General features: G+C 41.2%; 1 protein-coding gene across 1 annotated transcript in view; it reads right to left on the reverse strand.

Moving 5' to 3' along the window:
• Positions 1–22,576, reverse strand: part of Morc1 (MORC family CW-type zinc finger 1) — a 205,472-nt gene that overhangs the window by 49,672 nt on the left and 133,224 nt on the right. The window contains exons 16-17 of the mRNA NM_001172090.1: positions 13,695–13,800; positions 9,835–9,973 (exon numbers count right to left, since the gene is read on the reverse strand). Coding sequence (NP_001165561.1) covers positions 9,835–9,973; positions 13,695–13,800 — 245 coding nt within the window. The remainder of the gene's footprint in view (positions 1–9,834; positions 9,974–13,694; positions 13,801–22,576) is intronic.

Here is a 22,576-nt window from a genome sequence, read left to right on the forward strand (position 1 = left end):
CCATGAGAGAATCCCTGTGTTTTGCTGCTGTTGTTCTGTGTGCATTTGGGTTGTTTCTTTTGATGCACTTGTTTGTTTGTTTGTTTGTTTGTTTGTTTGGGTGTTTGTTTCTTTGTTTTTAGTTTTGTGGTTCTTTTTAGAGGAAGAAAGAACATGAAGTTGGGTGGGTAGGGTCATGGGAGGATCTAGGAGGAGTTGGGAGAGGGAGAATATCAACGTACAGTGTATGTAAAAAGACACTTTAAGAATTTAAAAAGTCACTGAAAAGGCCCAAGTGATAATTTTGCCTTCCACGGCTGCCTAAAACTGACAGAATCCTCAAGAGAAATCACCATTTAGCTCTAGATCCCACACCGTACAGTGAGGTGACTCTATCCTTACAGTGTTAGGCCTAGGGTATCAGCAGCCCTTCTCTACACAGAGTGGAGGAGCTTAGGCCTGTTAGGGCAGATGGGCTAAAGGGTTAAATGTACCTGCTGGTAAAGTCTAGGATGGAAAGAGAATCAGACAAGGATTCGGTGTGAATTTTACCTGAGCCTATAGACTTGAGATAGATAATAGATCAGAAAAATGCAGGAGTCAAAGTTCAACAAAGACTAACAAACCAGTGGTACTACAGAGAAGTTCAAAGTCACCACAGTAATAAATACCAGATCCTTGAACTAAATTCAAAGTGTGAATTCAGGTTCTGAATAACAAGAGAGATTAAAGCCAAAGAAGATGAGAAGCAGGACTCCTGCTCCCAGGGAAGGACACACACATGCTATGTCTAGAGCTGAAAGCTGAGAGACCAAGGTGTCCCTTAAAGAGGAGCAAGGAGGAGCCTTGGAGGGACACTGAATACCTCTACCTTCGTCAGCTGAGTCAGGGACCAGTCTCCAGAATATATCTGGGCCGCTGGCGAGCTTCTCATGGTCCTTGATTAGCCAGTTCACCAACTGAGAACTAGTAGTACATAGAGTTCAGGTGCTTAAGGAGGTGTGTAGGGCAGAGATCAAACAGGTACATTGACATTAGAATCTAAATGAGTATTGTCTCCTGTTGAATTATTTAGGCCACACATCCAATCCTCTCCTCTTGTGCTTACTGATGAGGATAGGAATGACTTGGCAGCATGTAAAGACAGGAATGTAACACAACATGGCTGCATGCAACTGTCAAAGCTATTTCTGTCCTCCAAAAGAAGAGACATAGTCCCCTCTGGATTTACATTCATCTTGGCCTTCAATATTAGTATCTGATCATTTCTGAAGAGCCCAGTAGCAGATGACAATAGCCAATCTTCCCTAGTTCCAACCTTGTGGGAAAAAAAAAGTTGAGTAATTTATGAATCCAGAAGTTGGGCTCTGTGAACCACATGCCATTACACCAGGCTGATGCCTTCTCTCTAGCTAATGATCCTATCTGAGTATGTTTAGCGAACACCAACTACTGTTGTTTTGACAGAAGGTTTAACACCATCTTCTTAAGATGGTAATTTGGTCAGACAGTTCAAGTCCAGGACAGAGGACCGCCCCCTCTGATGTAAATCTATTGTATAAAACATTGAGCCAGGCATGGTAGTGAGAAAAATATCAAGACAGCCCACTGTCCCTGCCTTCAGCAGGCTTCTGGATGAGTTAATCATAAGCAATTCTTCTAACTTCTCCTTATTAAGCATGAACTCGGGGCCGAAAAGGGTGAACAGATCATGTATTTTCCATCTTGGAAAAGTAATGCAACACCGTGGAGGAACGAGATCTATGTAGGCAGAGTAATAAAGTAAACTATTTCAACTACAATGAGACTAATAGCCTCTTGCAAGACAAGAGGTCTTTAGGTGCCATAAATTTCAGGACATGAATGTTGGCGTAAGAGAGTTGAAAAGTACTCATAATAAATCAATACACTTTCTAAGGTGGCTGCCACCTTGGTGAGGCGGATTTGAAATCAGCATCCTACACGGTAATGACACATTAAACAGACTGAATTCTAGATGGGAAAATGTGTTCATATTCTCCATTACATAGTTCTCCTCAGATATGTTATTTAAACTTCAAAATTACAGCTAAAAATTCTGCAAGCTGCCTTTGCTCAACATTTACAGCATCAATGACCAACATGGGAACTGTCAGATTATTTAAGTTCAATTTTTTTGTGTATCCATTTCGGTGCTGCAGAAGTATGGCATGCTACTGCTGCCTTTCTCTTTCAAGAGGCACGGAATTCCACCAGGACTGTTCATTTGCTGGGAAGACTATAAACAAGACAAATGAAATCCAAATGGGGACTCTTTACTTCAGGATACATCACTCTACTTTGACCAAGTGTTAGGGAAAAAATTGGTGTCTGGTAAGATACGCTGCAGAAGTTCCAAAGTCTCACCTGTGTAGGACCACTCAGTCTTAGTAAATGAAATATCAATGTATTCATTCTGTCCTCCGTGCCATTTGGTAAATACCTAGCACTCAAAAGAGCCAACCCTAGGTGTTGTTAGGATTCTGGATATGAACAAAGGAAAATTTTCTTTCTAAAAGTATGGAGCCTATTGACTGTGTAAGCATTTTTAATGGCAGGGAGACGGGGAAAATGCACTGGAAGAAACATGCCAAGGATTAGAGCACCAGAAGAAAAAAAAGGTGCTTTTACAGGCCAGGATGGATTAAAAAAAATTTTCATACCAGGTTTGGTTTTAGTTTGAGATCAGAAGGGACCAGAGAAAGGGCAGGGGCCACTGCAGAGGAGAACAGCAGGAACAAAGGTTCTCAGGGCAGGGCGGATATGAGGAACTCGTGAAGAATGCAGAGAAGAATCAGGCCAACTGCAAAAAAGCATGTTGGGGGAAAGTAGTCTCTGAGTACAGAGAGCCTTGACTGGGGGCTAACAAATTACTATTAGCCACAAAGCCCAGAGGATACATACATAAACAACATAATACACACAGCACAAACATGCTAATTCCGAGCACCCACATGGCAGCTCACAACCATCTGTAATTCCAGTTCCAGAGAATCCAACACTCTCTTCTGGACTCCGTGAGCACTGAATGTGCATGTGCATACATACATTCAGGCAACCCCCACATGACACATACACACACACACACACACACACACACACACACACACACACACACACACGCTCACGCAGACAAACATGCACGCTTGCATGCACGCACAAATATGCAAATATAAAATAAAAAATTATAATTTTTAACTAAAAGATAAACATACTGTAGTAGCTAAGTTTGAAGCATGAAACTATGATTCATCTTTTAATGACTGAGGGCATTAGGTGTATTTTAATGTAGTTTAAAAGTGCCTGAATCAAATGTAACTAAAAGCAAATTCTTTTTTATCTTTTTATGAGTCTCTCTCTTTCTCTCTGTCTGTATGCCTATGTCTCTGCCTCTTTCTGTCTGTCTTCCCTATGCCCTCTCTCTCTGCATCACTTCTACAAGTAAATTCTATGCACAGAGTCAGCCTTGATATACAATGGAAAATAGTAATTTAAGCTGTGACTTAAAACTAAGGGAGGAGAACTGGAAGCTTAGAAACTCCTACACTGCATAGAGTTTGATTTCGTGGGTCAATGGTATTAAAAGTACTGCCTCAGTATATTAGAAAATAGAAAAGATTAATTTGTCAAGCAAAGCACTCAATCTACACGTGAACATGGAAACGCTTCTCTTGGCCAGCAGGTGGCGCTTGTCACTCAGTGTAGGAAGCAGGTAGGTAAACATGGGAGAAAGAAGCCTACACTGGAATTCCTCATATGTATGTTCAGAAGAAAGATTGTAAAAGATTGCTCCAGTCACACAATTTATAACCAGGGTTTTGGCTGGTTGACACAGAGTATCAATTACACAATTTCTTTATTCTAGAAAAATGTACCACTGTGGGTGACAGAACTGGAGGTAGCCTTTCTTTTCAGCTTACTGAACTTAGGGGTTTCTTCTACCAAATATGATTTGTCACATACTACTGTGCTGCTCTACAAATGTTTGAGCGGCCTTTTCTTCTGCACTGTTCTTTCCCTGTGATCAAAACTGGTGCAAGAATTAGACAGAAAAATGCTAATGTCACCATTTAAAGAGGCATGATTCGATTAATCATTTGCCTCTCTCCCTTTGATATAATGAACGTAAGTAGCTGAAAGGTTGTATGAAGTATGCATAACCACGTAGATATGCAACTTCAGAATGAGATATGCCTTCTACACTAGAGGACAAGGCATGCCTGCCATTAGGATGCCTCTTCTACAAAGACAGTGGGGTATTCCCACATGGGTCTTAGAGGTAAGAGACTGTCAGGCTACACACAGGTAGGCTGTGAACATGGCTGGGGGAAAAAGATGCTGGATTCTGTGAGGAGCTTATGTATTAACATTCTACTGTCCTGGTTGTGGGTAATATAAAACCTAGCACCACAGAACTTGAGACGCAACACGATCCTGGAAGTGTGGATCTGGTGTGGTGCTTAGGGTTGACTGTCAACTTGACAGGCTTGGGAATCAGTAGGAGACAAGCCTCTAGTGACAGATTGTTTAGATAAAGTGAGCCTCTGGCTTGGATAATTTGAGCTTGATCTAACCTGAAAAATTAATTCCTGAGGTCTGGCTTTCTCCAAGAAGGTACTTTACCAGTTGCCAAGGGAGGGAAGCAATGAATAGTCCTAGCCGGATGCAACCCCTATGAACCATGACAATGACCACCATGGCAAGATATCCCTAGGTGTGCGATAAGTAGCTTGCCCATGTTGGTGTTAACAAACATCGGTCCAGTTGTACTTAAGGCCCACTCAACAGGAAGGAAACCATGCCCCAGGACTGGAAACCTAGGCAGCTGAGCATGACTAGTGAGGTCATCCTCCTTAGTAGAGAATCTATTCTACAGTTTTCCAGACCAGGGTACTTCCTTACTCCATTCTAAATCTTATCCTTGAACCCACAGACAAGTGTAGCTATCAGCCCTCATCAAAGAAGCCTCTCGTTGGAGAGCAAGGGGAGATCTTCATAGAAAGCCACAACTGGACACAATGCAAAGATCAATGGAGGGTGGGGAGCCTTGACTCCACTGGTATGATGGGCTCTATCCTTGAACTTTGAGCCAAAATACACGTTTCTTCCTTAAATTGCTTTTGGTAATGGCATTTTAGCACAGCAACAGAGAATTAACTAAGATACCTAGTTTCCCCTCTTCACCTCCCAGATCAGTTTGCCAGCTGCCGTTGATGCTGGCAAACAGAGGTTAAGGACTAGATGTGCAGAGTAAGATGTGGCTACATTTGTCACCCAGGTCTGCTCAGTGGGTAAGTGATCACTACCAGTGAGAGGCTAGAGGGAAGAGCAAGGGGACGGACAAGCATAATTACACAGTTTATACTTTTGGACAGCCTGGCTTTGAGAGGATAGACAAATGAGTGCCAGCCGAGAAATATGCTGAGTCATGGTAGTAAATTAGCCAATTCTGATTTTACAGCAGCATTCAGCCTGCACCGGAATGCAGTTTATTTTGATGCCCAGTGGAACCAATGCTGCTTCTCTTGACATTCCCATTCCCATATCTGTCAAATGTCCTTACGTGAAAGACATTTTAAAGGTACCAAGAAGACAATGTCATACTGTCTGCTGCATGGCTTTCAGGCTCGCTTGGGCACTGGGTAGATATTCCAAACAAGAGTTATTGAACACCCACATTATTTTCGTGGGCACTTTTTATAAAAGAAGAATTGAGACGATCTTTTAAAATTCTCCTATTCAGTAATTACCATATTTTATAAAGGATTTTCCCCTTTTTGAAAAGTTAACTATACTATACAAAGACTGGGTTAGCTTTTTAAAATATCTAAGTACCCCCTGAGGGTCGAGAGTACTGCTCTTTGCCAAGTCCTTATTTATGCTGTTCTTGCCTTGAATGTTCTCTCCGATTCCTTCAATTTACTCTAACTAGACTTCAAGATAGAAGTTCAAGGCTACTTCCCCTATAACATATATTTACACTAAATCACCCTTCAGAGTCTCCTTAGAATAAATTTCCACACCATGTCAAGTGTGATCAGGTATTACCGAACTATTGTCTTACTGAGGTTGGTAATTTGCAAATCATCATTAGATTTGATCTGCAAAGAGACTGATTTTTACCCGAGGATGTGATATATTTACTATTTCAACAGCCTGTTGAGTGTCCAGGACCTACCAGGCACTGATGTAGGTAATACCAAAGTAATGGTAGGCAAAACTGAGAGTTTCCCTACCACCAGGAACCTTACAGTCTACTACTCCAGTTACTATGAACTTCCAACATGGTCTAATCTGGGGTGTACCAAAAGGTAAGCATTTAAATGTCAATGGCCACTTAAATTCAACCAGCTGCCTGGGGTTGGGTCACTGACAAGTACTGAATACTTGAAAGTATGTTAAGATTCTAGGAATGTTTACCCATGTAGATTTTTATGGAAACTTTCTTTTCTATAAAGGAAGACAGTGAGGATTCTTATATCCTTTGAACAAGATTTCTACATAAGTGGGGCTAAATTGTTGTTAGAATTGGAATGAGCTAAATCTATAATCTTGACTTAAATTATTGTGGGGAGGGGAATCTACTGAGAAAGAGAACGAGCAGAATGAATGGCTCCCATCTGTTGACTTCATTAGCTGCCATTCAAATCTCCACTTAATAATGAATTACACAGTCCAACTTTAAACAAACAATAAGCTACTCAAGGCTTTGTGAATGACACTATCAATATTCAATGGTCAACAATGACCTGTAAGGAAGGAAAACAATATATTCAGAGATGGTCAAAAGATAAAATCAATTCCAATGTGTTGACTGTCTCCCCAGAGCTTCAAGAAATGGAAGTCATATTAAGAAATGACTTTTATAGCTGAGATATTTCCAGATAGAAACTTCTGAATTTAGCTATTTGCCTGTTAGTTAAGATAATCGCAGGCTCTCATGCCTTTGTTTCTGGTTTCTTTTAGCACATGCCAGACTAGCTTTATAAACTAAGTAGAGAGGTGAGATGTATTTTAGCAGTAGAGAATGCTTGGGGGATGCATTTCCCAAATAGTCATTAGTATCATTCCAAGATTGACCCTGACGCTAGGCTAAAAGGGGAGAGCCACCCCTGTGACCACTTCAGCACAGCAGCAGATCCCTAGCAAAGTGGGAAGGTAAGAAGAGAATATGCTTACATTATAATAAACCAAAATGGATGCAATATTTGATTGACTTTTACCCCATCACCAGATTGTCTACTCTAATGAGTCTTTCCTTTTTTGTTTTCTGGCATCTGCAGACAAGTCAATAATTCTGCATATTTACTGTTGATCTGCTCAAATGCTACTTGAGTAAACAAACTATATAAAGTTGTAAATGTTGAATTTGGGAGCTGAATCTATAAACAGGGACATAACTCTTGGATCAGAGAGTAAGGGCTGAGGACATAGCTCAGTGGGTAAAGACCATTTGACATGGATATAAAGACTGAGTTGCATCCCCAGAGCCCACATAGACCATGTGCAGTGGCACACATCTACAATCCTGATGCTCCTATAGAAATAAGAACAGAGATCTGGGATCTCTAGAGACTCACATGCAAATGCAGCTTTGAACAACAGAGAGACATTGCCTCAAACAAGATGGAAGGCAAAGACTGATGGACACCCAAAGTTGTCCTATGACCTCTTGCACGCATGTGCACGCACACATGTGCATTCAACCAAATAAGTCAAAGTGAAAATGAAGATTAAAAATATACCTCAGATATGGAAGGGGAAAGGAAAGGAGAGCAGTAAAAGTTAAAGGAACAAGTAAGAGAAGATTGAAAATAATTAAATTATACATATGTATTATAGAAATGTCCTGAGGAATTCCGTTACTTTGGACAGTTAATATATGCTAATAAAAATGAAGATGACATATTCATTTTGGGATTCTGTTACTTTATTGTAATCGTTAATTATTTCTAGGAAATTTAAAAAATATTTTATAACCCCAAACTATTCTTTTTTTTAATACTTTGGTCCTTTTTATTTTTTTATTGGATTTTTTTTTTTTTTACATTTCAAATGTTATCCCCTTTCCCAGTTTCCCATCCATAAACCCCCTATCCTATCTCCCTTCCTCCTCTTCTATGAGGGTGTTCCCCCACCTATCCATCCACCCCTTCCTGCCTCCCTGCCCTGACACTCCCTTCTTACACTGGGGGGTGGGGTGTTCAACCTTGGCAGTACCAAGGGCTTCTCCTCCCATTGGTTCCCAACAAGGCCATCCTCTGCTTCATACACAGTTGGAGCCAGGGGTCGGTCCATGTGAACTCTTTGGATGGTGGTTTAGTGCCTGGGATTAACATATTAAAGTAAATCACTTTTGTACCAAACAGCAATGAACAAGCAGAATTTTAATTTAGGTGAGGTATGGGTAGGGGATGTGGGAATGAGGGACTAAGAGGAGAGGAGGGAGGGGAAGCTCAGATCAGGATGTAAAGTAAATAAATAATAAAATTAAAAAAGAAACAAATGAGTCAAATGTGCTGGAAAGATGGCCAATAGCAGAGCACTTGCCTAGAAACAATAAGACCCTGGGTTCAGGCCCCAGAAATGAGAAAAAGGAAAGAGGAAGAAGAGAAGAGAAGAGAAGAGAAGAGAAGAGAAGAGAAGAGAAGAGAAGAGAAGAGAAGAGAAGAGAAGAGAAGAGAAGAGAAGAGAAGTGACGCTAGGCCCAGAGGCTTTTAAAAACATCTCATTCGACCGACTTACAGATGGCAAATAGACAAAGAAGAAGACACCCCTTCTATTTCTTTATCAATAGAGAAAAGGAAAAGAACCAGACCAACCTCCCTCTGGACTCGTAGGACTGTAGACCGACAGCTTCCTACGAAGCTAAACAAGCCCACATCACACAATTCAGCCATCACACTTCTCAGTGTGGACCTAGAGAAGACAAAAACTTACCTGCCCAAGGTGTGCTATCATTGGAAATCCTGAACAATCTAAAGCTTAAAACTTTCTCAGTGCCACAGTACTAAAACTTGTTTCTTGGGCTCGAAAATATGACATCTGAAACACTTCTGGTCCCAGTATTTCAAACAAGAGGCGGTCCATCTGTAATCGCTTTACTCACAACTGCTATAACAGACTACATGTGTACAGCCCCTCAATTCATGAGGAAACAGATGTGGTGACTCACATCTGTAATCCGTGCAGTTGGGAAATGGAGGTGGGAAAATTGTGAGTTTGAAGCTGGCCAAGGCTCTGTCGTAATAAAACTCATCTCAAAACTTTTATAAACAACAACAACAAAAAAAATGAAGTTTACAGAATTTTTCTGTATGTCACATTTCTTACACTAAAATTGTTACAACTCCCTGTTCATCCATAGTAATGCTTATTCTTATTGAGTTCTTGTAACAATGAAATGTACCTTTGACTTTCTGTAGTAATAGGCCAGAGTTGTCTACAAAACACTCTTTACCCAAAAATGTCCATTTCTAGGGAAGAAGCCTGGTAGTGTAGAGATTAGGGGAGGGAGGTAGCCTAATCTTTGTAGTCATGGAAACCTAGTTCCCTGCCTTGAATACCTGACCCTAAACAAGCAGAAAGAGATGCCTTGTCTGCGCACATAGTCTGTGTGCAGATAGATGGCCTTAAAAAGTACATGTGCAGATATTTTTATAGAACCACCTTCCACCTTACCATAATTCTCAGGTGCAGCATTAAAAGAAAAGGACAAAATGGAAATTGAAAAGAAGCTGTATATTTTACTGGAGAAAACCACATTGGTCGATTTGCATGTAAGGGCCAGCAGCTTGAGAGCAATCGCTCAATTTGAAAAGATGAGTGGCTGCTCACCTGTGGCTGTGTATCCACCAGCCTGTCCCGATATCTCTGGACTGATTCTTGAAGTTGCTTCTCTCTCTCATCTTTTGCTGGTGGTCTTCTGTTCATGGTGCCCAATGGGATAGAAGGCAGGCATTCTACCTGGTTACAGCTTCATAATCAACAAGTAACAAATTATCATCCGAAGGCAGTGGTAAGGTATTTACTGAGTAGAAAAGACAATTTACTTCCTGAAAGTGTTAGAGTTTCTGTTATACACCCAAAAATTTGACTATAAAGTAGGATTGTATTACTTTGGGGCAGTATTTAATCTTAAATGTCCACTTGGTATGGGAAGGAGCTATAAAGAAAAGGAAGGGGCCAGGGTGTGAGAACGCAAATTATTTTGTGAATGGTCCACTTATCCTATAGTATCATAAATCAAATCTTTAAAAACAATTTGTTTTGGATTGTCACAATATGGACAAACTTTTCGCCACATCCAAATTCTGGTGTAGAAATCTACGTAACACTCTAAGAGTTTACAAACAATTCTGCCTCTGAGACACACGGCTCCCTAGTTTGCAATCGCTGAGAGAGCAATGGTTATCCTGTCATGTAGTTTTCAGAGACAGCCTTGGGGTTATGAAGGCTTGCACATAGCTGTCGCCAGATAGATCTGAGCGACTCGGACTGGTACATCTTTCCCAAATGAACTGCTGTCCTCAGTGGTCCAGTACTATACAATCATCCTGTCTCCCAGCCTTGTGGACTTAACGACCATGAATGACTCTTGTCATAGTTCCAGAAAATAAGCAATCCTTTATTTTAGAAGGCTTGAAGCCATTTTGCTTTAAGTTTTTTAATGTTTATAGCTACGTCATGGGGAGCTGAATCAGACAAATTGTTTTTTTATTTGTTTTTTATTAGATATATTTTTTTACTTACATTTCAAATGGTATTTCCTTTCCCAGTTTCCTGTCCATAAGTCCCCATCCCCACCCCCTCCCCCATATGGGTGTTCCCCCCATCTAACCCCCTTACAGCACCCCCCTGACATTCCCCTGCAACTTTGGCAGGACCAAGGGCTTCCCCTTCCACTGGTGCCCCAACAAGGCTATTCTCTGCTACATATGCAGTTGGAGCCCTGGGTCAGTCCATGTGTAGTCTTTCAGTAGTGGTTTAGTCCCTCGAAGCTCTGGTTGGTTGGCATTGTTATTCTTGGTTTTAGATTTAAAAGGTGAAATATTTTGTTTAGTTTGTGTTGGTTTCAAAACTTGATGCAAAAAGAAAAAGGGATTGAACTATGTCTGAGTATAGCATTGAATCCAGGCATGGCTGGGTGAGCAGTGTGACTATGAATGTCAATTCTTTGGGTCTCTTCTAGGTTAAGATGTTTTCTATTATGAATAGGTGGAATGAGGAGGAGTTGCATCCAGTCACTGAAAGAGGAGGTGGAGGGAGTTAGAAAATGTATGGGTGTTGAGCGCAGAGAGGGAGGAGACTGGGAATGGGGAGGGTCTCTCCACACTGGAAACAGGGAAGGAAATACAGGGCAGAAGGAAAGGACCCGCTCTGTTTTTCAGCGCTGTGAGCATGCATTTTTCCTGACCTCTGCCAGCAGAGAGAGTGAGGAACTACCACCAAAGTCAAGCACTGCTGGGAAAAAACACTTCATCTTGCCTTCGTGTGGTGTTTGCTGTTATTGTTATTTTCAAAGAAAGGTGCTGCATAAACAAATCCCAAGGAAGAGTACACAAGGCTGCAGAAACTGCCACCAACTACATGAATTTGACATTCACAGAGCAATGCTTACACAGCACTGTTTTGTCTGAGTAAAGAACCTCACGGCCACATCCAGTTTTTATTCAGAGCACAGGAACGGAGTTCTTTATTAAACTGAAGCGCATTCAACTGCCTACTTCAAAGATTTCTGGACACAAATTTTAATATGCAGTATGACCTCTATGTATTTTGCATCCTTTCCGAAATGAAGGCGGTTTTGCTTCAGCTAGATACCAGGCATACCCTGCTGGTGATCCCTGCATTCAATACAGATGAATGCATATCATGAATATAATGGGAGCATGCTGATAGTTATTTCTCAGGGACTGTGACAAAAATGTCGTTTCCCTCTGTGCTCAAACCGGAAAACAAGCCTTCAGTAGTCTCAACAAAACTGGCTCTATCTTATCTTGCCCACGCTACTGGCGGTGAACACTACTATGGGTGTGATGGTTTTCATCACTGAATGCATGTAAAGTGGAACTGAGTTCCAGAGGATGTCATAAGATGTTTTGTGTCAGACCCTCTGCCTTAAGTTCAGCTTGCAGGGGGAATCCCCAGCAGGTCACTAAAGCCTTCTGAATATCTGTGCTTTCTCCTCTTAAAAATCAAATGAGTCCACGGGACTTTTGTAAAGATGGAGGGGTAAGCTTCCATGTTGACGAAAGTGGTTATTTCTGTCTCAAGTTCTGTTAACGTAGACCATGTTCTTTCGAATGCCCACTAGCACTGACCTTGGTGACAACTAGGAAGCAACATTGGACCACCAACTGTGGGCCCTGTAAGTATAGATAATACCTTGTCTAATCTCAAGACTCTGTTCTTTGACTCACAGAACATGCCCTAACACACAACTACATTATTTTTGTTTATGAGTTTATTTGATTTGATTCTATCTGAACTTCACAGCGCATAGGTCTCGTGGCACAGTTCACGGCCCACTCTTCATGAAAGCAGGCCCATCTGTGATGCTGAATCAGAGGACCGAGTGAGGTCACAGGACTAATTCCCAGGCTTCCCCCAGGAGTCACCATACCCACACAACAGACCACGAGTGCCCTAAGCAAGAAGCGTCAGCTCCCAATTAGATGCTATTACATCTTGCTAAGCCTCCTGCTGCTGTCCTATAAATATTTTATTATAATCTTCTCAATAGAGATGAAATACAGATGGTCCGTATTATGTCATTGTGTTTAAAGGTGCAGGGACTTTGGGGAGCTAGAAATAGAAGCACTTTCTGGTATATATAGTTTCAAAGACCATCAATTTTCTGTCAACACAACTAAATCTGTCTTGCCTCCCCTTGCAAGTGGAATTATCTGGATGTACAAAAGGGACAAAGTTAATGTAGTCTTGAGGATGATTCTGCAATGCTCTGTGAGGTGTCACTAGTTGCTAAGGGAAGAGGGCAAGGGCATGATAGTTCAGGGTCATTGGACAATTCGAATTAAAGAGAGCTGTGAAAGCCGGCTTCCTGGGCCTGTGTGATTTGTTTTCAGAGCTGGGTAAAAATATTAAAGAATTATTATCCTCCAGATTAGTAATAGAGATCCATTTACTCTTCAGCTCTAAGGACATAGAGGAGATTGTACAGAGAAGGCAATGCTGGGGTGGGGGTGTCTCTAGTAAAAAGGAACACTAACTCTTTTCCCAAGAGAAACGATATTAGTCTAAAAGGGCTCGTGAGAATACCGACAGCCATCAATATTTAATCAGCCCTTTTTCCTGTTTAGTCTGAACTTTTTCCTCCAGCATATAAAGCAATGAAATCAATATATGACTTAAATAGAAAAAAAACACATAATCTTAACAGCTTATTGCTCTTGGATGTACGATCTCAAGGACCCTCCTGTAAGATCAAATTGCCTTGTGAGCACTCATCAGAAGGCAGAGTTCTGGAGGCCAAGGCTTTCGGCCAGGTTGAAGCCACACATACTTTAGGACTTGTGTTTTGTGATAGCAGATCTGTTTTAATCAATGGGAAATATACCAACAAAGAATATTCTCACAGATAGCAACACCTATAACTAACACCTTTGAGGTTTATAAGGTACATCTTAGAAATTTTAACTTGATAGAAAAGTTTTAGAAAACTAATCAAAAATGACCTGTTTTCCAGGTTGTTGGGATTATTGGCGCAGATCCATATGTCAGGAAATCCTTTTCCTTGGTAACTGGAAGAGGAAGGCAGGACTCTCCATTTGAGACAAAGATCTGACCATCAAGACAAAAGAGCAAAAGACATGAATCCACTTAAAAAGAAGTGTCAGTTCAGACACACCCAATGCAGCGACCCCTTCAGCACACACCCTTGCCTACGGACACATCTATTCCAGCCTTCCAGAGCTATGTGCAAAGCTCGCCAAGAAATGTGCAATCATCGTGCCATCCAGCTCCCTCCAGGTTGGTCGCTGTTACTTGTGAGAAAGGAACCTTGCTGGAGCACCCTCTCCCTCTTGACCCCCATGGTTTCCAGCCCATTTGAATCTACTCCACTTTTCATGCAGATCCACCTAACTGTCAGGAAAAGTGAAGGCAAGATTTATAAGTCATTCATGCACTGCCCTTCTCTGCCATTCTTCCCCTTGATCTTATCCCACAGCCTGCTCTGATGACCTCTGTGTGCTTCCCCTAAAAATTCCTCCTTGCCTTTAGGCCCAGGGCACACAGCTTTAGGCTAAATGTAAGTTTAATCCTGGATTTCCTCTTGACACAGAGGTAAACAGTTCCTGCACTCCTGAGGCGGAAGCAGTTTGCATGGCTGATAAGCCCCTGAAACACCCCCTACAGCCTGTGGATCTTGAGAAAATGACTTAATTTCTATGTCAGAACAATTGTCTGAAAAAAAATGATATTCCTGCTAGTATTTATAGAAACAGGATCTGACGACAAAATGGTTTTGCGGTATCAATGATGATAAAAGTCAACATCACTAAACACTTTCTTGATCACTTAGCAAAGTTCAGACTTATTAGATCACATATCCACATCCTTATACATACGTGTTTATGGTTATAAGCATCAGTCTCATTTTCTAAATAGGTAATTAATCCTCAAAGATATTCAGTGACTGATGGGAGCCCATATGGCTTTAGTTACTTGTCAAGCATCAAAAATTCACAGTAACTACTGGGCATTATCATTGCCTGGCAGGGTCTCGCATACTGTCATCCATGACCTGATTTAGACTTTCTGAACAAGTCATGTTTCATTTATTAAATCTCATTGCCACACATCAGTTCATGTGTTTACATCTCTCACCTGGGTCTTTGATTACAACAGGCTCTACCAGTATAGGTCTGACCTTTCAATACCAATTCAGTGTTTTAGTTCATTATCATCATGGCAGGAAGCATGGCAGCATGCAGGAAGATATCGTGCTGGAAGAATTCTATATCTGGATCTGAGGACAACCAGGAGGAGACTCTCATCTGCAGACAGCTAGGAGGAGGGTTATCCTTTCACACTGGGCAAAGTTTGAGCATAGGACTTCAAAGTCCACCTCCCCCCCACAATGACTCAATTCCTCCAACAAGGCTATAGCCTTGGTATAACCATGGTAACAAAACCACACCTCCTAATAGTGCCACTTCCCATTGGACAGGCATATTCAAACCACCACAGAAGTATTCAGAAACTCTCTTGAGAATGATTTGGCCCTGCATCAAATCATCCTTCATGGTGTTGCCTTACTGGGGGTTACATCTGACTCATTAATTCCCCCTGGAATGCTTGGGGAGGTGCTCTTCTGGTACTTGTCTGTTTTATTTACTGCATTGCAGGTGATAGAAAGTGTATTGTTCTTAATTCCAAGGCCTTTGGAGAGCAGCTTGAAGGTACGTCAAGTGCTTGGTGATTTGATGTCGCTGTCCTTCTACTGACAATTTCCCGATACCTCTGTGGTGGTTTGAATATGCCAATGACAAGTGTCACTATTAGGAGTTGTGATCTTGTTACAGTAGTGTAGCCTTGGAGGTATTGAGTCACTGTGGGGATGGCCTTGAGGTCCTATGCTCAAGCTCTGCCCAATATAGATGGATAACCCTTTTCTTGGCTGCTTGTGGAATTAAGTCTCCCCATGGTTGTCCTCAGATCAAGATGTAGAACTAATTTCTGGTTTCTGCCTGTGCCCAGACCTGAACTGGTTCCACAGTTCTCTGTACCCAAATCCCATGGGAGAGAGAGAATGACTCTCAGAAGTGCTGATAATCCTAAGAGCTCAGAGGAGACAACTATTTCTGCTCACATTCCTGGCCCAAGAGGAACCCAACTAGTACCCTCTGGGCACAGGGACCTACAAGCAGTCAGGGGCAGGACCCATGCAGTTTCTGCCTGCACGAAGACCTGAAAGTCAGGCACCAGGAGCACTGACACACCTGAGAGCAGAGATAACTCCAAGTCTTCTGCTCCAAGCAACCCCCAATTAGGCCTCAGGACACACAAACAGGATCCACCTAGTTTCTGCCAGCTCCAAGAGCTGAACCAGTCCGACAGCTCTCTATACCCAGACCAGGCTGAAAGAAAACAGGTCTACCGGAGTGGTGACACAGACTTACAGGAGGGTCAAGAGGCTGGTAGAGACAGCAAGACAAGCTAATACCAGAGACAACCTGATGGCGAGAGGCAAGCACAAGAAACTAAGCAACAGAAGCAAGATTACTCAGCAGCATCAGAGCCCAGCTCTCCCACCAACACAAGTACTGGATGTCCAAACACACTGAAAAAGCAAGACTTGGATTTAAAATCACATCTCATAATGATGATAGAGGACTTTAAGAAGGACATAAAAAGTCCCTTAAAGAAATACAGGATAACATAGGCAAATAAATAGAAGCCCTTATAAAGGAAACAAAAAGATCTCTTAAAGAATTACAGGAAGGCAGAGCTGAAACGCATCGTCTGGCAAGCAGAGAAGCCTGTTTTACAGATGATCGCACTCCTGCAGAAGATTCTGGACAGCATGCCTGTGCTAGACAGTGTGCTCAATGAGACCCTCTGGCTCACAGCCGCCCCCTTCATCACCCGTGAGGTCATGGCAGATCTGGCCTTGCCTATGGCAGATGAGAGGGAATTCTCTCTTTGACGCGGTGACCGCCTTCTCCTCTTTCCTTTCCTGAGTCCCCAGAAGGACCCAGAAACCTACACAGAACCTGAGGTCTTTAAATACAACCGGTTCTTGAACCCAGATGGGTCAGAAAAGAAAGATTTTTACAAAGATGGGAAACGGCTGAAGAATTACAACATGCCATGGGGCGCAGGGCACAACCAGTGCCTGGGGAAGAGCTATGCCATCAACATCATCAAACAGTTTGTGGTCCTGCTGCTGACTCATTTTGACCTGGAGCTGGTCAGTGAGGACACAGAGGTCCCGGAGTTTGACCTTAGCAGATATGGCTTTGGCCTGATGCAGCCGGAGGAAGATGTGCCCATCCGGTATCGTACCAGGCTGTGACCTGTGGAGCAGACACTACACTCATCTGGGGCCTCCTGACTTCCTGTTGTTCCTCCAGAATGCTGTGTCCAGAGGAGGGGACAGTGAGGACACCGAGAGCAGGAAAGGCTAATAAAAGCTCTGTGTCTCACTGTGGGAAAAAAAAAAGAATTACAGGAAAACACAGCCAAGCACGTGAAGGAATTGAAAAAAAAATCCAGGATTAAAAAATGGAAATAGAAACAATAAACAAATCACAAAGGGAAATAACCTTGGAGATAGAAAACCTAGGAAAAAGATCAAGAGCCATAGATGCAAGTATCACCAACAGAATATGAGAGATAGAAGAGAAAAACTCAGGGGCAGAAAATAACTCAGAAAGCATTGATACAACCATCAAAGAAAATGAAAACACAAAAAGCTCCTAACCCAAAACATGTAGGAAATTTTAGGACACTATGAGAACATCAAACCTAAGGATAAAAGAGAGTGAAGATTCACAACTTAAACCACCAGTGAATATCTTCAACAAAATTATAGAAGAAAACTTCCCTAACCTAAAGAAAGAGATGACAATAATCATATAAGAAGCTTACAGACCTCCAAATACATGGGACCAGAAAAGAAATTCCTCCCATCACATAATAGTCAAAAAACAAATGCACAAAACAAAGAAATAATATTAAAATCAGTAAGGGAAAAGGGTCAAGTAATATATAAAGGCACACCTATCAGAATTACACCAGACTTCCCAACAGAGACTATGAAAGCCAGAAGATCCTAGGCAGATGTCACACAGACCCTAAGAGAACACAAATGCCAGCATAGGCTACTATATCCAGCAAAACTATCAATTAACATAGATGGAAAAACCAAGATATTTCCTGACAAAACCAAAATTACACAGTATCTTTCCACAAATCCAGCCCTAGAAAGGATAATAGATAGAAAAGTCCTACACAAGGAGGGAAACTACACCCTAGATAAAGCAAGAGAGTATTCTCCTTGCAATAAACCCAACAGAAGAGAGACACACAAACATAATTCCACCTCTAACAACAAAAATAACAGGAAACAACAATCACTATTCCTTAATATCTCTTAACATCAATGGACTCAACTTGCCAATAAAAAGACATAGAATAACAGACTGGTACTTAAAGAGGACATGGCATTTTGCTGCATAAAGGAAACACACCTCAGTGACAAAAACAGACAGTACCTCAGTAAAAGGCTAGAAAACAATTTTCCAAGCAAATGTTCCCAAGAAACAAGCTAGAGTTCTAATAATTAATAAAATCAACGTTCAACCAAAAGTTATCAAAAAAGATAAGGAAGGAAAAATCCACCAACATGAACTCTCAATTATGAATAGCTATGCTCCAAATGCAAGGGAACCCACATTCATAAAAGAAACCTTGCTAAAGCTCAAAGCACACATTGCACCTCACACAATAATAGTGGGAGATTTCAACACTCTACTCTGATCAATGGACTGATCTTGGAAACAGAAACTAAACAGAGACATTCAGAAACTAATGGAAGTTATGAAACAAATGAATTAAACAAATATTTATAGAACATTTCACCCTAAAACAAAAGAATATAACTTTTTCTCGGCACCTCATGCTACCTTCTCCAAAACTGACCATATAATTTGTCACAAAACAGGCCCTAACAGATACAAGAAGAATGAAATAATCCCACGAATCCTATCAGATTACCGTGGACTAAGGCCGGTCTTCAATAATAAGAAAAATGACAGAAAGCCCACATACATATGGTAGGTGAACAATGCTCTGCTCAAAGAGAATTTGGTCAAGTAAGACATAAAAAAAGAAATCAAAGACTTTTTAGATTTTAATGGCAATGAAGGTACAACATACCCAAACTTATGTGACACAATGAGAGCAGTGCTAAGAGGAAAACTCATAGCTCTGAGTGCCACCAAAAAGAAACTGGAGAGAGCATAGAACAAAAAGAAGCAAATAAACCCAAGAGGAGTAGACAGTAGGAAATAATCAAACTCAGGGCTGATATCAACCATGTAGAAACAGAAAGAACTATATAAAGAATCAACAAAACCAGGAGCTCGTTCTTTGAGAAAATCAACAAGATAGATAAACCCTTAACCAGATAACCAGAGGTCACAGACAGTGTATCCAAATTGAGGAAATCAGAAATGAAATGGCAGACATAACAACAGAATCTGAGGAAATTTAAAAAAAATCATAATAAACTACTACAAAACCCTATGTTCAACAAAACTGGCAAACCTGGAGGAAATGGACAATTTTCTAGACAAATACCAGGTACCAAAGTTAATCAGGAACAGATAAACCATATAAACAACCCCATAACTCCTAAAGAAATAGAAGCAGTTGTTAAAAGTCTCCCAACCAAAAAGAGCCCAGGACCAGATGGGTTTAGGGCAGAATTCTATCAGACCTTCATAGAAGATCTTATACCAATACTGTTCAAACTATCCACAAAGTAGAAACAGACAGAGCACTACCAAATTCCATCTATGAAGCCACAATAATGCTTACACCTAAACCATACGAAGACCCTACAAAGAAAGAGAACTTCTGGCCAATTTCCTTTATGAATATCGACACAAAAATACTCAATAAAATTCTTGCAAATCAAATCCAAGAACACATCAAAACGATCATCCATAATGATAAAGTAGGCTTCATCCCAGGGATGCAGGGATGGTTCAATATATGGAAATCCATCAATGTAATCCACTACATAAACAAACTCAAGGAAAAAAAAATCCCATGATCATCTCATTGGATGCTGAGAAAGCATTTGACAAAATTTAACACCCCTTCATGTTAAAAGTCTTAGAAATATCAGTGTCCTCAGCTCTGAAGGAAAAAAAAAAGAAATATCAGCAATTCAAGGCTCCTATGTACACAGAGTAAAAGCAATATACAACAAAACAGCAGCCAACCTCAAACTAAATGGAGAGAAACTTGAAGCAATCCCACTAAAATCAGGGACTAGGCAAGGCTGCCCACTCTCTTCCTACCTATTCCACACAGTACTCAAAGTCCTAGCCAGAGCAATCCAACAACAAAGGGAGGTCAAAGGGATACAAACTAGAAAAAAAGAAGTCAAAATATCACTATTTGCAGATGATATGATAGTATACTTAAGTGACTCCAAAAGTTCCCCTAGAGAACTACTAACCCTGAAAAACGACTTCATTAAAATGGCTGGATATAAATTTAACTCAGACAACTCAGTAGCCTTTCTTTCCTCAAAGGATAAACAGACTGAGAAAGAAATTAGTGAAATGACACTCCTCACAATAGTCCAAAATCACATAAAATACCTCGGTGGGACTTTAACCAAGCAAGTGAATGACCTGCATGACAAGAAGAAAAAAATTGACAAAGATCTCAGAAGATGGAAAGACCTCCCATGCTCATGGATTGGCAGGAATAATATAGTAAAAATGGCCATTTTGCCAAAAGCAATCTGCAGATTCAATGCAATCTCCATCAAAATTCCAACTCAATTCTTCATAGAGTTAGAAAGAGGAATTTGCAAATTCTTTTGGAATAGCAAAAAACCCAGCATAGGGAAAACTATTCTCAACAATAAAAGAACTTCTGGGGGAATCACCATCCCTGACTCAAGCTGTATTACAGAGCAAGAGTGATTTTAAAAAAACTACAATTTTGGCACAGAGACAGTCAGGTGGATCATTGGAATTGAATTGAAGACCCAGAAATGAACCCACACACCTATCCTATGGTCACTTGATCTTTGAAAAAGGAGCTAAAAGTATCCAGGGGAAAAAAGATAGCATTTTTAGCAAATGGTCCTGTTTCAACTAGAGGTCAGCATATAGAATGCAAATTGATCCATTCTCATAGCCCTGTACAAAGCTTAAGTCCAAGTGGATCAAGTACCTCCACATCAAACCAGGTACAATCAAACTAATAGAAGAAAAATTGGAGACGAACCTCCAACACATGGGCACTGGGAAAAATTTCCTGAACAAAACACCAATGGCTTATGCTTTAAGATCAAGAACCGACAAATGGAATCTCATAAAACTGCAAAGCTTCTGTAAGGCAAAGGACACTGTCATTAGGACAAAATGACAACCAACAGATTGGGGAAGGATATTTACTAGTCTTACATCTGATAGAGGGCTAATATCCAATATATGCAAAGAACTCAAGAAGTTAAGGCTCCAGAGATTCAAATAATCCTATTAAAAATGGGGTACAGAGCTAAACAAAGAATTCACAGCTGAGGAATATCGAATGGCCAAGAAGCATCTAAGGAAATGTTCAACATCCTTAGATATCAGGGAAATGCAAATCAAAACAACCTTGAGATTCCACCTTATACCAGTCAGAATGGCTAAGATAAAAACTCAGGTGACAATAGATGCTGGTGAGGATGTGGAGAAAGAGTAACACTCCTCCATTGTTGGTGGGATTGCAAACTGGTACAACCATTCTGGAAATCAGTCTGGAGGTTCCTCAGATAATTGGACATAGTATTCCCTGAGGACCCAGCTATACCTCTCCTGGGCATATACCAAAAGATGCTCCAACATACAACAAAGACACATGCTCCACTATGTTCATAGCAGCCTTATTTATAATAACCAGAAGCTGGAAAGAACCCAGATGCCCTTCAACAGAGGAATGGATACAGAAAATGTGGTACATCTACACAATGGAATATTACTCAGCTATCAAAAACAATGACTTCATAAAATTCATAGGCAAATGGATGGAACTAGAAAATGTCGTCCTGAGTGAGGTAACCCAATCCGAAAAAAAATTCATGGTATGTACTCACTGATAAGTGGATATTAGCCCCAAACCTCCAATTACCCAAGATACAATCCACAGACCACATGAAGCTCAAGAATAAGGATGACCAAAGTGCAGATGCTTCACTCCTTCTGAAAAGGGGGAATAAAAATATTCATAGGAGGAGATATGGAGACAATGTGTGTAGCAGAGACTAAAGGTATGGCCATTAAGAGCCTGCCCCACCTGGGAATCCAGCCTATACATATATATGCCAAACCTTGACACTATTGATGAAGCCAAGAAGTGCAGACAGGATATAGCTGTCTCCTGAGAGGCTCAATCATAGCATGACAAACACAGAGACGAATGCTAGCAGCAAACCATTGAACCATTGAGAACAGAGTCCCTGTTGGAGGAGTTAGAGAAAGAATTGAAAGAACTGAAGGGGCTTGCAACTGGTAAGAACAACAATACCAACCAACCAGAGCTTCCAGGGACTAAACTCCTACCCAAAGAGTACATACACATGGATAGACCCTTGGCTCCAGCTGCATATGATGCAGAGGATGGCCTTGTTGGGCACCAATGGGAGGAGAAGCCCTTGGTCCCTTCAAGGCTGGACCCAGCAGTTTATGGGAGTGTCAGGGCAGGGAGGCGGGATCAGAGGGATTGCTGGGGAGGAGGAACACCCTCATAGAAGAAGGGGGAGGGTGGAATGGGACAGTGGGCTTATGGACAGGAAACTGGGAAAGGGAATAACATTTGAAAT

Source organism: Rattus norvegicus, chromosome 11 (genome assembly GCF_036323735.1).
Source record: "Rattus norvegicus strain BN/NHsdMcwi chromosome 11, GRCr8, whole genome shotgun sequence".
Classification (NCBI taxonomy): domain Eukaryota; kingdom Metazoa; phylum Chordata; class Mammalia; order Rodentia; family Muridae; genus Rattus; species Rattus norvegicus.